This window comes from Lupinus angustifolius, chromosome LG04, assembly GCF_001865875.1.
Source record: "Lupinus angustifolius cultivar Tanjil chromosome LG04, LupAngTanjil_v1.0, whole genome shotgun sequence".
In the NCBI taxonomy this organism is placed as follows: Eukaryota; Viridiplantae; Streptophyta; class Magnoliopsida; order Fabales; family Fabaceae; genus Lupinus; species Lupinus angustifolius.
The window spans coordinates 15,520,680-15,536,110 of NC_032012.1; the positions used below are offsets into that span (position 1 = coordinate 15,520,680).

Consider the following 15,431-nt stretch of genomic DNA (forward strand, 5'->3'; position numbering starts at 1 on the left):
GTTATCGTTCACTCTTATTTGATAATACTACTAGTGTCAATAATACACTCCTTAACATTTCTCATTTAAGCAACATCATGGTCGGTGTCTTTTTCATATTGTAATCTACAGAGTTAGACTTCCCCTCTTTTCTCAATAAAATGGTGAAATGTCTTTGATGAACTAAAATGGGGTTTAACTCATTGTTCATTTGCTGCTTAAAATTCAAGGGGTCACCAAAATTCCCTTTTCTATTAGAGAAAATAGTTTCTGACCCACAATTTAAGAATCACTAATACTATATCATATCATTCATAATTTATGTGTTTGACTATTGAATAAAATTAATAAAAACGTTACAACAACCATCATATATATCTAAATAGACATCATTCATGTAATGAACTAACAGTATAAAAACGTTAGAATGATAATATGCTACTATTAAACTCTTTCTATTATCATTAAGTAAATACAATTGCATAATGGATCTAATAAGAAGTGTGAACACTGCAGCTAGCAACCCTGTAGAGACAGCTTAGAAGCAGCTTCATCTTATTTATGTAAAATGTTACGGACAAAACAACAATCAAACAAATGTATATTTACATTTCAATCTAAAACTATCCCTCAACTTTACGGCTAGTGACCACCTATCCTGAAGGGTGTCTTATTCCATATCTCAGTCAATCAGAATGTTATATTTTATTTTTTTGTTTAAATTTTCTTTTATTCACGTAATAATATGTCATTAGACCGAGATAGATGATGAGATATTGCTAGAGACAGATGATGATACTGTCCGAACTTTACTAGAGAAATTTTGTTTTGTGCTACTCAGAAACCCACAAATGCCTTACACTGTGATTCCCAGTGTTCCTTTATTTGCTTAACCCTTTCTACCCTCTCTGTCTGGCGTCTTTCTTCCCAGTATTCCTGACAGCTGTAAAATTATTGAAATCAAATTACAAGTTAAGAGAAATGCAAAAAATGTTATAGCAAAGACAATATGATACAAAACCAATTACATAATTCACTCATTTACACTACGTATCACGTATCGAATTCATGGTACTGGTCCATCATGTATCATAAGATTAATGTAAAAGTAACTAAACCTCCTAATCAAATGAACCATACCCGTAACAGGTAACTATGTATTAAATAGTTTTAATTTTATAATTGAATCCACATCTTTGAACAAAAACTATGATAATGGAAGGATTGGGTTAATACCTTCGACCTAACAGAATATTTAGTTCTTCTAAGTGAACCGCATCTTCATAAACTCTTCCCTGCCATTAACAAAAGTAAAACTCAACATCATCAATCATGCATTTTAAATTGCGGTTGCGGTCGCGGTTATTGCTTGTGGCCATTGCAATGTGGATTGTGGGCATTACGGTGTGAATTATTTTGTCAGTCAACAAATATTTTTGATATCGATGCGGTCTGATGTGCTTGTGTTACGGCCTCATGTGACCCAAATACGGTCGGATGCGGTTGCATTGCGACCAGTTGTAATCACGCCGTGATGATTCGATTTCACACTATATGATGCAGTTGCGGCGATCACCACAACCACAATATTACAGCCGCATCACGTGATACGTTCCACAATTTATTAAATATTTTTAAGGGTTCAAATCCAGAAAACAAAACCAAAAGAAAATAAGCTAGACGATTATGGATTACAAAATTTAAAGCAAAGAATGGATTATGGATTAATCATGCTGGTTCAGCATCAATGTGCCTAAAATAATTGGAAATACATTCATTAAAAACTGCTATTTATCTCTCTTCACAATAATGAAGAACATGAATGTCAAAGAGAATATACGCACTTTGGACTCTGGAAAAGCTTAAGCTATTAAATGGAGGCACCAAGAATGAAGGTGAGCCTAGGCACTATTTGCCTTGAGACCTGAAGGTGATAAGATTGCTTGCCTTGTGACGTGAAGATTATGAGTTCAAATCCTCGAAACAATTTATTCGCTAGCAAGGGTAAGACAACATAAATCGACCCTCCAAAAACCTCGCTAAGTAAGAGTCTCGTGCACCAACCTGTCTTTTTAATGAGATAACAAGAATACTCAAACACTAAACTACTTGGTCATAGAGGCTCTCTGCTAGGTCATCATGAGTATATCTCTCAATGTTTTAAATTGCAGTTATGGTAACGACTGTGGTTATTGCGATTGTGGTCATTGCGGCTATTACGGTGTGAATTATTTTCTGATTAAAAAACAGTTTTTGAATTAGATGCAGCCTGATGCACTTGATGCGGTCCAAATGCAGTAGGATACAGTTAGTTGCAGTCCAATGTGGCCGCATCAGTGTGATTCGGAATCACACTACAATTGTGGTGTGATGCGATTGTGGCAGTCACCACAATATTGCGGCCTCAATTTAAATCAATGATCTCTCCTAAAAAGCTTAAGTTGTTGGGTCATCATGTCTATTTCCGTATTTTCAAACTCCTGATGCAATATAAATTCAATATCAGGTAGGTTAGCTTACCTCTCGGCATAGAGGACATTTCTCTTTAGGATTTGCTGTCTTAAGTCCATCCACAATGGTTACTGATGCAGCTGAGCAAGCACAAATATAACAGAATATATGGCCACAAGTCAGAGAAACTGGATCAAACACTGTATCCTGCCATACACAAGCCAAATGAACAATATCATTGGATAAAAAAATATATCTTTGGTATGAGGATCCTAAGGTAATATTGTCAATGTACTCCAAATAAATAAATAAATGTTCCAAGGGTAGGAAAATATTAAGAGGGTCTGGATTCTAACACATAATCTCTAGTAGACAACCTTAGGGTCACTTTGCGAGTTGAGTTTTCACAATTATCTTACTAGCATGTTTCATGACTCTTGAGTATGTCATTTCCTTTCCTTCTCCTTCAAAACTCAACTCGCAAACAGATCCATAGTGTATGAGGCTATGAGCAATCTAAATGATAACATTCAGAATGTGAGTGATGCACAAAAAATGAGGTCAAATTGATCCAAAAACTGATATTGAGCAACTTACCAAGCATATAGAACAAGTCAAGTCAATATCAACTTTGATGGAATCAAAGAAGTCACAAGTAAGTGATGGTTTTCCATCCTTAAATGTGAGAGAGCAGCCATCAAAAAAAGTAGGTGCTTCACTTGACTTCACCTTTGTTTCCCTTAAATTAATATGGAAAGCCATAAGCTCACAGAGCCATGGACTTTGAAGAATTTCCATGTGCATACTCTGCACCTTTGACTTAAATAATTGCCCTTGCTTCGAATAATGAATCTGCGATAACTTGTATTTTGTTTAGTTTTAGAAATATTTTTATTGAAAATAATTAAATAAAACATATATTATAATTTTAGTGGCCAGACGAGATAACTTATCTCCTTATATAATGAGATATTTTATTCTCTATCATTAGACACAAAAGAAAAAAGACTAACCTTGTCATATTTCTTTAGTATTTTTCTAATTGCAATGGAATTTATGAGAGCATAAGTAACCAGATCTTTGCCTTCATGAATTAGAGCATTATGGTTCCCTTTTAATTTGTCTTTGAACCAGAAAACATACTTTCTGAAACCAGAAGCAAGATGTAGTTCCAGCAATTTCCGTGCTTGCTGGTTAAAGCAGCCAACTACCTCTGACATTTCATTCATAAGGGAAGGGAAAAAGGTCCCATCACACACTGAATATATTAACATCAAGTTAGCTTATACCATATATTTAAAAAGAAATAAGACTAAGTTTTCGAAACCAACAAAACTGCAATATTATAGCCGCATCAAGTTGGTTGACCCATATTTAAAACATTGAAAAAATGGAATATTTTGATCACCTGGACAATGATCAGGGCATGTTTTGATGGGAAGGGATCCATTAAGGCCTTCTTTGGGTTGATAATCTCTTCTGCATTTCTTCATGATCTTTTTGAGCTTTTTGAAGCCAACCACAGGAAGCTTCTTCTTCTGGCTTTGCATGTACTCCTGGTATTTCTTACAGAACTTCATGTTTTTCCTACAAACATAAATCTCCTGGTTTTGTCTTTTAAATGGTGAATCTAATAAAACCAGACAAAAAGTGGGTATGAACAAAATGAGATTTGGTTTAAGGTTTATAATGATGATAGTGGATGTGGGTTGAGTTGAATACAAGTTTGGTGTGTGTTTGTGTGTTTGTCATTCATTTCTTTATATAAGCATGTGATGTTTTTTATAGAGTAAATTACACTAACACTCCTCCTCACTTTTATTGAAATTATACAAACCATCATTCTCTTTTTTATATTTGCACAAACCCCTTAATTTTAATTATACTTTCGTTATAGTGACTACCTTGCATGAGAAATAAGTGTGATTTTTTGAACAAAAAATGTTATAAATACAATTAAGTTAAACAAAACATGGTATACTATGGAGACAAGTCCAAATAATATATAAGTCGATACCTCTTTATTATTTTTGGTTCGTTACGATATAGTATAAGAGCGATTTAAATAATATCTATTTAGAATTGTTGATACATTTTGTAACAAAAAATAATAAAGATACATTGATTTGTATATTATTTGGATATTTCCTCATAATATACCATGTTTTGTTTAACTTAATTGCATTTATCACATTTTCTGTTTAAAATATGACACTTATTTCTCATACAATGGTGGTCAGTATAATGAAAGTATAAAAATTAGGGGAGGTGTAAAAAAGTGAGAGGTTGTTTGTGTAATTTCACTAAAACTCAGGGAGTATCACTGTAATTAACTTTTTTTTATACGATATCCTGTCACTCTATGAAGTAATTCATTTACACAGTGTTGTTGGAACCGGACCGGACCGGACGGTCCGACCGGTCCGACCGCTGACCGGACTTGAAAACGGCTCTAGTTTGCCGTCTTAACCGAATGAGAGTTTGACCGTTTTGAACCGGAAAAAATCCGGTCCGACCATGTTAAACCCGGTTAAACCGGATTAACCCGGGAAGTAAACCGGACGGCTCACTTAAAAATAAAAAAAATGGGACAATGTTCTAATATTTTGTTTTACTACGGTCCAAAAAAAGATAAAGCGATATTATTTCAATATAATTATACATAATTATTAATTATATAAAATTTTACATTTATATATAACTATATATTTATAAATAAAAATTATTAATTATGTACAAAATCACCCGGCCAGACCGGACGGTTTAACCGTTTAAACCGGTTAAACCTAATACGATACCTCTGCCGGTTTGACGTTCGGCTCGGGTTTCACAACACTGCATTTACATGTTATTAATTCTTTTTCTATAAAATATAAATTATATCCATTCATTAATAATTATTTTTAGAAAATTTCAATATCAATTAATTAATTAGCTTAAATTTTCAAATATATATTAGGTTGATGTATATAAACAGAATACATTGTTGAATATTCGTGAATCTTTGATATGGGCAATGGGGGAATCATAAATTCTTTCTTATAATTGGACAACACCATTTTTATGGTCAAATTTAGAAAACCTTTTTTACGTCTACTTTTGGAAGGTGTTGTTATTTGAATTAAAAAATTGATTTGAGAATCGATTATGAATAGATAAACCTATTTGCACTTCTTCTATTCTCTTTGGTTCTTTATGTTAACATTTTAATTTTTATTACTTAATTTTAAATATTTAATTATGATTTACTTATTTAATTATTAAAAAAATATCTTATTATTTACAAAAAGGAAGTTCAATAAATTAATTACTATTTATTTATTTAAAAACATATTTTTTATTATTTACAAAAGAGAAAATAATATTATTATTATTTATAGAAAATATATACTATTGTTATTTATAAAATAGGAAAATTAGTAAATTACTTTTTATTTAATTATATAATTATAAAAAGTATTTATTATTATTTATATTAAAATTGAAGGGAAAAAGCGTAAAGCCCATCTAAACTTTATATCTTTTACAAGTAAAACTATTTTTTCTTCTTCATGACCCCTTAATACTTTACGAGTTAATCAAATTAGTCATTATATAGATACATTATTAAATTACCAATAAACAAGCAAGAAAATCACTGCACAATTAGACTTATAACACTAACAAAGCAACAACACGTATTAATCAACGTTGATATCTAGAGGAAACCACGATCAAAATATAAAATTTACGAAGAAGAAATTGATAAGTAAATTTCGGTTTGAAGTGATTAATGTAGTAACATTATCATATATATATATATATATATATATAAATAAAAAATAAAATAATAATGATCTAACAAATTGAGGTAAAAACAAAATGACAAATTAGATTTTTCTATTACTATTAATTTATAATTAACTTTATGTGGTGACCAATCTCACAAACAATTAAAATTTAAGAATTAATTTACTTGCAAAAGACATAAATTTTAGGGTATTTTTATAGTGTTTTCCCAAAATGAGATTATTTAATAAAATTCTTAAAATAAATAAAATGGAATAAAAATAAAACATAAAAATATAATGTATATATGCATTCAACACGCCTTATGACTAGCTTGAATAAACATCACTAGAACCAATGAAAAAACGGATGACAAAGTTAGCACATATTTCGAGTTATCTATTTGGGTTCTTTGGTCTCTTTCTTTGTTTTCAACTTGAGGTCAAAGGTCTAAAAAGGCTGTGAGCTAGTGTTGAAAGACTTTATTAGATACCTCGATAAACTAAAAGGTTAAAAGTTTGATTTATGAAAGTAACATTTCTTGGGAATAGCAACCACACATTCCAAAAAAGATTAATTCCTTACTATAAGACTATGAAATACCCTTGGTTAAACCAAAAAAACTAGAGGTGAAGGGACATGATATGGAATATGTTAGCTTCAAATTAAAAAACTAGATATAGAGCTTTATTTCATAAACTACTAATATAAATTTACTAAGATATTAGCTTTTAGTACTATTGAGGTCTCATTGTTGTAAAAGAATCATTGTTAGATGAATTAATGTTGTTCAATCAAATGTGTATTGATAGTGAATATTAAAGTTTAATGCTAACACCTTTATTCTAATTAGTAGTAATTAGTGTAATCAAACAACAAATCGAAACCTAATTGAAATCAACTTAGAATAACAATTTTTGGTTGAAAGGCTAATATCAAACAAGTCTTTGTGCATTCGACAACCTTTTATATTCTTTTGTGATATCCGATTTGATAATCTAATTTAACAATTTGTTGGTTAGGAGATTAGTCTATATACATGTAGTGACTCACAAATGAGAACAATGTGTGTGAGAAATAAGAACATTTAATATGAATTACTATATCTTATTTGAATGATCAATATTAAAAGATACATGTATATAACTACAATGTGATTAATAACTAACTTTTAATCCGAATCATTCATGATTAATTATAAAACTCATATTTATTGTTCTCACAATAACTATATATATATATATATAATCATCATATTTTATGGTAGAGTAATTATGCAGTAAACTAAAGGCAGCGAATAATTTGTATAACTCATTCAATCCAAGTCTATATAGAACATGTTTTTACATGTGCACATACAAATGTAAAAGTAGATAATAATTAAGATGACAACACCAAATTTTAACAACATTTATGACTAAGTTGGTAACCTTCCCAAAAGAAGAAAGGAAAAGAAGGGTTTAGTTGCATTCCTTGGACGCAACGCAAATGAGAAAACGTGTTCACTCCTCGAAGTGGATCTGAATAAGTGATTGCACTGCAAGCAATAATATCAACCCTACAAATATTGATTTTATGAGAAAATAAAAATAAAAATGGTTGTTCAATGTACCACACTCCCAATTAGAGGAAATATATTAATTTTATTCTATAAGTGAATATATTATTTTCAAGATTTGAACGTAATCTTACCCTAAAAAAAGTTAAAACTAAAACAAAAAAGATTGAATTGTTAGATGCTTGAGTTACATTTAACAAAAATATGTAATCTATGGATATCCCCAACAGTAGCCCATAGTTGATGATGAATATCATAATATTTATTCATAAGTACGTACATATTTATGAGCGAACAATATGATAAATTTGATAAGATAAATTATTATTCATATAATAATTATTATATATATATATTTATTATTACGAAATGTATAAATATATGCTTAAATTTAAAACTCATTTAACAGCCATAAATACCCACTACTTATATGAGTACTTACAAATAGTACGAGTATAAATACTAATAAGCACTAGACACACTTCTCATTTCCATCCATAGCTTAAGTGCACCCCGTTGATCCGGTATGGTTAATACCACACCACAAGTGAACTGGATGGGAAGCTTTAGGAGTTTGATTTTTTTTTTTTTTTAAGTGAAATTACTAAAATAACTTTAATAGTATTTTTATTTTTTCAAAATAAAAAGGATATTTTGGACAAAATTTTATGGTACATACCGCTAAAATATACCCAATTAAGGAAGTTCCCAATATTAAAAAATTTATATATATATATATTTTTTTTTTCATTGATTAAATTCGAATATTCAAAGATGATATTAGCCTGTTGGGTTTAAATTCTCCAATTTATTACATTTGGTTGCAAATCCTGTTTTCTTTTTCTGATACCCTTCAGTCAATGATGCCAAATAGTATATTTTGTTAAAGGCAATAGGAAATTATTATAATACAAAATAATAACTATTATCAGAGTGTTTTTAATTCAAAAAAAAAAAAAGAATTATGAGTATTGCCTTTTTAAAAAATAAAATAAAAATCTAACAATAAAAAAGACGTAACAAAATGATAATTTCCCTTTTTGAAAAGATATTTATCATTATTTAAAAAAATATAATACTCGTAATTCATTTTCTGAATTAAAAACATTCTAATAATAGTTATTATTTATTATTATAATTCCGTGTTGTCTTTAATAAATTGTACTATTTGGCATCATTGACTGAATAATATTAGAGAGAAAAACAGAATTTGCATCCAAATTGTAATAAATTAGAGAATTTGAACACAACATGCTAACGCTATTGGATGAGTAAAAGATTTGAAGTTGATATTGGTTTTACAAATAATGACACTATCACGGGGCTAGTATCATTTTTTAATATTAGAATTCAATCAATGAAAAAATATATATAAATCCTTCAATTTTCCTGTGAATTTTAAATAGCCAGAGGAAATGTCATTGAAAAAGTACATTCAATATTATATAAAAAATGATACATCGTATTCTTTGATTATAATTATATATTTTTTGTTTTAAACTTTTTGATTAATTAATAACGTGTGTATAATTAATAGTATTAATACCCCATGTCACATCCTCCAAAGCTTCCCATCCAGTTCACTTGTGGTGTGGTACTAAGTACTAACCATACCTAGGCTAAGGATAGAAATTGGAAGTGTGTGTAATGTTTACACGTGTCCATACCCATATTATCTGATTTTACATTTGTATGTTTACATGCAAAACATGTTATATATGGACTTGGATTGAATGAGTTATACAAATTATTAGATAGCTTTAGTTTACTGCATAATTAGTCTACCATAATATATCAGTTATATATACTAGCACGTTAATAGATGCTTCATGTACACATTGGTATTAAATATTCGATTTTTATATATTTCATTTTAAAAAATTAAATTGTTTTTTATTGTGTGAACTTTATGTTATATTTTTTTGTATTTTTACTATAATGTCCAATTTAAAGAGATATATGTGATTATTATATTAATGGTGGTTACCTAGAATTATATATTTTCTTTTAGAAATTAAAAAATATTAATGACAAAATAGAATTGAAAATTAATCAATAATAATAGTTATATTATATTTTTATTTATATAGTATAGATATAGATATTGACGAGTAATACTATTCATGAGTCCATTAATGTGATTAATGAAAAATAAATATTAAATCCTTATTTTTCTAACAACTAACTACTTCCAAATTATTTCTCAATTACATGTAATAATTCATATCATATACGATGTTTCTTACGGACTAGTGGTGGTGGATAATCACACATGAAATTTTTATTATGGCCAGGATTATCAAATGTTTCGGTGCATTAGGAATTTGTGCATAAAATATGAACGCATTCATCATCCATTAGTTGAAGATATGGACTTCATTTTTTGCACGTAGTATAAATAATAAATAACTAAAACTTTTATAATTGATTCAATCATCAGCGAGTTTAAGTATATTAAATAAATATACAATTTTCTTTAACATTCTTTATTATTAATTATCAATATTTTTTATTAATAGTAAAACTTTGAAACAAATATGTATTCTTCTAAATTGTAACTAAATATTGTTATTCAAAGTTTTCGAAGAGTCATTCTTAAAAATAATAAATTAGAGGAATGAAGACTAATGTTTTTGAACAATTTTGTAGGGATGTCATGACTCACCTCTCTCTCTTAACATGAGCAGTTGTCCTTCACTATAGTTATGTATTCTTTGAGTATCATCTTTCTTCACTTTTTGATCTAAAGAAATGGTATAATTTTCATTCATGAATCATGTGATATGGTGGGACTTGTTGATTTAATTAATGTAGGTCTTTATTTTGGTATAAAAGCTTATGGATTTGATTGTTGATTTTGCATCTTGGTGTGTGAATATATCTTTAATTATGTTAGGCTTTGCTCACCTATCTTTGTAATTCTTCAGTACTTCTACCTCAATATTACGATTTTAATAAATAAAGTGATATCAGTCTGTTTTTTTAAATATAGTTGAAATCAATTTAGATCTCTACATCAAAATCGTCTTTATTGCAATCACAAAATTAAAGTAAGGGGTTGAATTAATATCATTTTTGTTATTTATAAATAGACTGAATTGACTTTATTTTAGTTTTTTAATTCAAATTAAGATAATATTAATTATCTTTCACTTGGTGGATATTTAAATTCCTGATATGAGGAGGTTGAATTGGAGCTAATCAAAATTCTCCCACATTGAAAAGAGCATAGGCCTACAACCTTGGTGAAGGGAAAAAACCATAGTTTAACATTTCTATTTTTAGTTTAAAATTGGTAGTGGAATATCAACCACTAATGGCTTAGAAGAAATGTGGATCAATAACTGTTGAGTTTATTCAAGTGTGAGATCCTACATTAGATATGCGGGGAGGAGTGAAATAGTTTATAAGAAGGAAAAGCCCATGGAACTAATGCCTTAAGGTTTTGGTTCAAAACGTGGTGTCTCATTTGTGACTCTTCTCATACTCCTGTAACAATGAAAGTATGGAACTCACTGGTGATCGGAGGCTCCCCAATCGAAGTCTGGTCCAACAATAACATAATCCAAATTCATTTATTTAATATAATGTAGGCACTCAAATGCATTTCTACATATACACAACACCCAAAAATATGTTGACAATAGTTTCAATTAAACTCAGATTCTATAGCATGTTTGCACCTCGTCACATTTGTCCACTTTAAAACTTCAAGTGTTTGGATAAAGAGACTAAAATGTGGGGTATTAAATGTGATAAGCGTCAATCACTTTAATTCGAAGTTATTAACTTGATAAACCAGAGCTAGATGCTCTCTTTTTTCTTCAATGATGGTGGCTAAGAATAGAGATAAATGTTCGAAGTGTTACTAATAATTATTGCTATTTGTTGTTTTACAATTTTTTTATGTAAATAAAGAAATGCTTATGTCATAAAGTGATGTGTTTTAATTATTTTTTGTAAGAGCCATCAACATACAACATATTGATTCTCAATTTTATTTTTGTCATATTCATATATTTAATTCTATTTTTTTTTTGTGTATTACTAAAGTATTTTTCACCCTATAAGGAAAGAACTAATTCACTTCAAGTTATGTGATCATCCCTACCAATAAGTGTTCTCTCAGGAATCAAACTATTAATCTCTTAATTATTGTAAGTATCTATTTTTTAGATGTATTTTAAATATGGACATTGTATCCAGTCTCATGTGAGATTGGATGCTTCTTAGTTTAATATCATTCCACCATAATCTACAATTTTACAATTCATTCTCATAACCTTTATATATATATATACGTGTGTGGTTGTGGCACCTTTTTCATTGAGAAAACAAAATGGAGAATAAATAATTGTCTTTTGATACTTTAAGATAGAAAGTGGAAGGATCACTTAGAATTGTCCAGCAATGCATCAAGTAAAGGAAATGCAGTCCTACTAGACTCTAATGAGGATGAGATATTTTTAAATGCTTTTTATTTATAATTAAGGAAATTTAAAAAAAGAAAAGAAAGACCCTTAATTTTTTATAGATACTATATGTTATAATCTAGGTCTAGTACTAAATTATCTAGTACCGGAGACAAGATGAAGTAAAGGCGTCATGCAAATAGGTTAAGTTAATATTATATTATTGTTTTAAGCCTTTCTTAATTTTTCCACTAGTTGATTACACGTTGATACTTCCATCCAAATTTCCAATGTTTATCTTACCTTTGAATACAACAACCCACTTTTGGAAAGTGGAAAAAAAATCTTCATATGGTCTTTAACAACTCTTTGCTTCTCTTATTTATTTATATATTGATATTTTTGGTATTGCTTTTATCATTTCTTAGTGATACCAAATTTCCAACGTCTCTAATAATTTACTTTACATATGGAAGAAGTTGTCAAAGAAATTATATGTTATTTAATGCATAGAATGTATCCACATGAGAATAATAATACAATGTATATACTCATTCGGGTTATCAAAATGACAATGTCATGTCGATAGGTTGAAGAAAAAGCTGATACTTTTAAAAATAATATTATTTTTATCTTCTGCGTTTGACTTAAAATATGAATTTATACACTTGAAGATTAAAGGATATAGATAGAATTAAAAGAAAGAAGTGTTTTGGAACGTAAGTATCTTTATATAGGATTCTAAAACTCTTAGGCGTGTTCAGATGTTTATAAAAATAATTAAAGAGATCAAACCATATATTTCATGATAAGATTAAGATATGACAATTGTTCACATAAAGATAAACATTTGTATTTACACATAAAAACTGTGTACAAATTTTAGAAAAAAAATTATATGTTCCTAATAAATTGACCTAAAAATTCTCATAAATCATTTCTATGATGCTTGTCACCTTCAACTCATGAAAAGGGGACATGTACCATTTTCCTATGGTTAGTAAAATTCTAAGATTCATTTATTAAGAGATACATCATTACTCCAAATTTTATTAAAATATATTTTATTTAAAAGGGGAAATTGAGGATTGTTATTGTGGTATGTTATAAGGTTTGTCTTCTTTACTCTCTTCGAGGGATGATGTGATGAACTTTGGGTGGTCTTAGTTGTGTTGAACCAAGCTGAGAATTAGCTTTGGGTATCTAACGTGTTACCCAGGTTGTGAATCATTGTAGGACCACCTTGAATGGGTACTTTAAAATAGATTTTGATACTCAAGTCAATATTTATAGAAGACACGAGATAGTTAGATATATAATAGATAGATGGTTGATCGAAAATATTTCATATGTAATGACATTCTCTATATATATTAAATGTGATAATTTTACCTTATATTGAAGGGAGATCCAATAATATCATGAATGATGTTATACTCCTACCCATCAATTAGTGAGCCCTATGACGACTCCTAGAAGCCACATATGGAAATCTTCTCGTTTCATAATTGACTCATCTTGGACCTTGTTATTGTTGGTTATAATTGCAACCATAGACCTATTTTGGGATTATGGGCATGGTCTTCTTGTGTAGGCTTACATGTTGGCTCAATAGATCGTTCGTGGCTAGTCTAATATGTTTTTCAACCTATACACATGAACAATCTCGAAATGTACAGTGGAAAATCATTATTAGATTGAGCCACTTTTGTTGCCTTAAGATCTGTATCACTACATGTATCATTTATTTTTAATTGGTTAGAAAAGTAAAACATAAATTTAATATGTATTAACTTTATATGTATTGGCCAATGAAAATGAAAAGGTACTAATTTTACAACAAAATATGTTTTCCCCAAATAGATAGATAATTAAATGAGGTAAATTCTTTTTATAAAAAAAATTGAGCCTTAGAAAAACGTACTTGTATCAATATATATGTTATCTCGCAACTAAATTGATAAAACATTCTTGTAAATATCTTCATCATTTGCAATTAGTTTGTATATTTCTTCTATTAATATTAATATTGTATCTCCTCTATTTATAAGGGATATAGCATAATAGAAAAGATACAAGACTAATAAAGGAAATATACAAACTAATTAAAAATAAGAAAAATATTTATAAGAATATTCATAAACAATGTAGAGATATCTCCGAAAAAAGAAACAAAGTGCACATATATCTTATAAAAAAATAAGAAAAAAGAAACAAAGTGAACATTTACGAATGGGTATTGAAAGTGTCCGTCATGATATAAAAAATTATTGACTCCCAATTTAATCTGTTTGTCATATTATTTTTTAACTCTATTTTTTATATTATATATTGCTATGTTTTTGTGTCCTCTATTTTAAACTACTGTTTATGTTTAAATATCGATATCATATCCGATGATGCTTTTTAATATAACATCATTCCACCATACATTACAACTGTTAGAATCATTATCATAACACTTTATTTATAGGGATGGCTATGGTTGTGGCCTTTATGACCTTTTTTCATTTAGAAACCATAATGGACAATAAATAATTGTCTTTTGACACTTTTGGGACACAAAGTGGAAAGATCACTAAGAATTGTCGAGCAATTCATCACACAAGGGCATCATCAAATACATAACTTTATGTATATATTTTTTTTACGCCATTCTTAAGTTCTCCAATAGTTGATTACATGTTCATACTATCGGTCCAAATTTCCGATGCATACCATATCTAACTACAACAATCCACCTTTGAAAGAAAAAAAAATGTGCTGGAGACTATTATCTTGTGGGGCTTACGAGAGTTAAATGTTCGGGATTTGAATTAATAACCTTATTAAAGAAAAATATTATCATCATGTTGAGAGTGTTGGTCCTATGGGGCTTTGCCACTTACATAGAGGGGGTGAATAGGTGATACGGTATACAATTACTGTCGCTCGATAAACAAAGAGGAAACACAAATTTACGCATTATTTGATCGATTAAAGACAGACTTAATCGATTAACTCGATCTGTTGTTAATCGATTAACTAAACAACTTAATCAATTATATGGTTCAGTTATAGTGAAAACAATTTTCTTTCTATCTTCCAAGATTCAACCAAACTTACATACACTTATTACAGACAGTTAAGAACAGTAAATGCACAATATAAAATATGTAATTATCAAAGAATTATATGCATTCTAAGTTACGTAAATCAAGTAATGCGAAAATATAAAAAGATAAGGAAAAATAAGAATGAGACTCGGCTTTTATCCTGGTTCG

At 28.9% G+C, this 15,431-nt stretch overlaps 1 protein-coding gene across 1 annotated transcript; it reads right to left on the reverse strand.

Moving 5' to 3' along the window:
- LOC109345992 (probable E3 ubiquitin-protein ligase BAH1-like 1) lies at positions 742-4,164 on the reverse strand. Its single transcript, XM_019585325.1, has 6 exons — positions 3,839-4,164; positions 3,444-3,688; positions 3,028-3,282; positions 2,500-2,637; positions 1,216-1,274; positions 742-922 (listed from the first exon to the last, which is right to left on the reverse strand). The coding sequence occupies exons 1-6, from the start codon at positions 4,008-4,010 to the stop codon at positions 817-819; spliced, it is 975 nt and encodes a 324-aa protein (XP_019440870.1). The 5' UTR covers positions 4,011-4,164; the 3' UTR covers positions 742-816.

Coding starts and splice junctions, on each gene's coding strand:
- LOC109345992 (XM_019585325.1), bottom strand. CDS start 4,010: ATGAAGTTCTGTAAGAAATACCAGGAGTACATGCAAAGCCAGAAGAAG. Junction 3,689..3,838: donor ATGCCCTGATCATTGTCCAG/GTGATCAAAATA, acceptor TAATATATTCAG/TGTGTGATGGGACCTTTTTC. Junction 3,283..3,443: donor TACTAAAGAAATATGACAAG/GTTAGTCTTTTT, acceptor AAGTTATCGCAG/ATTCATTATTCGAAGCAAGG.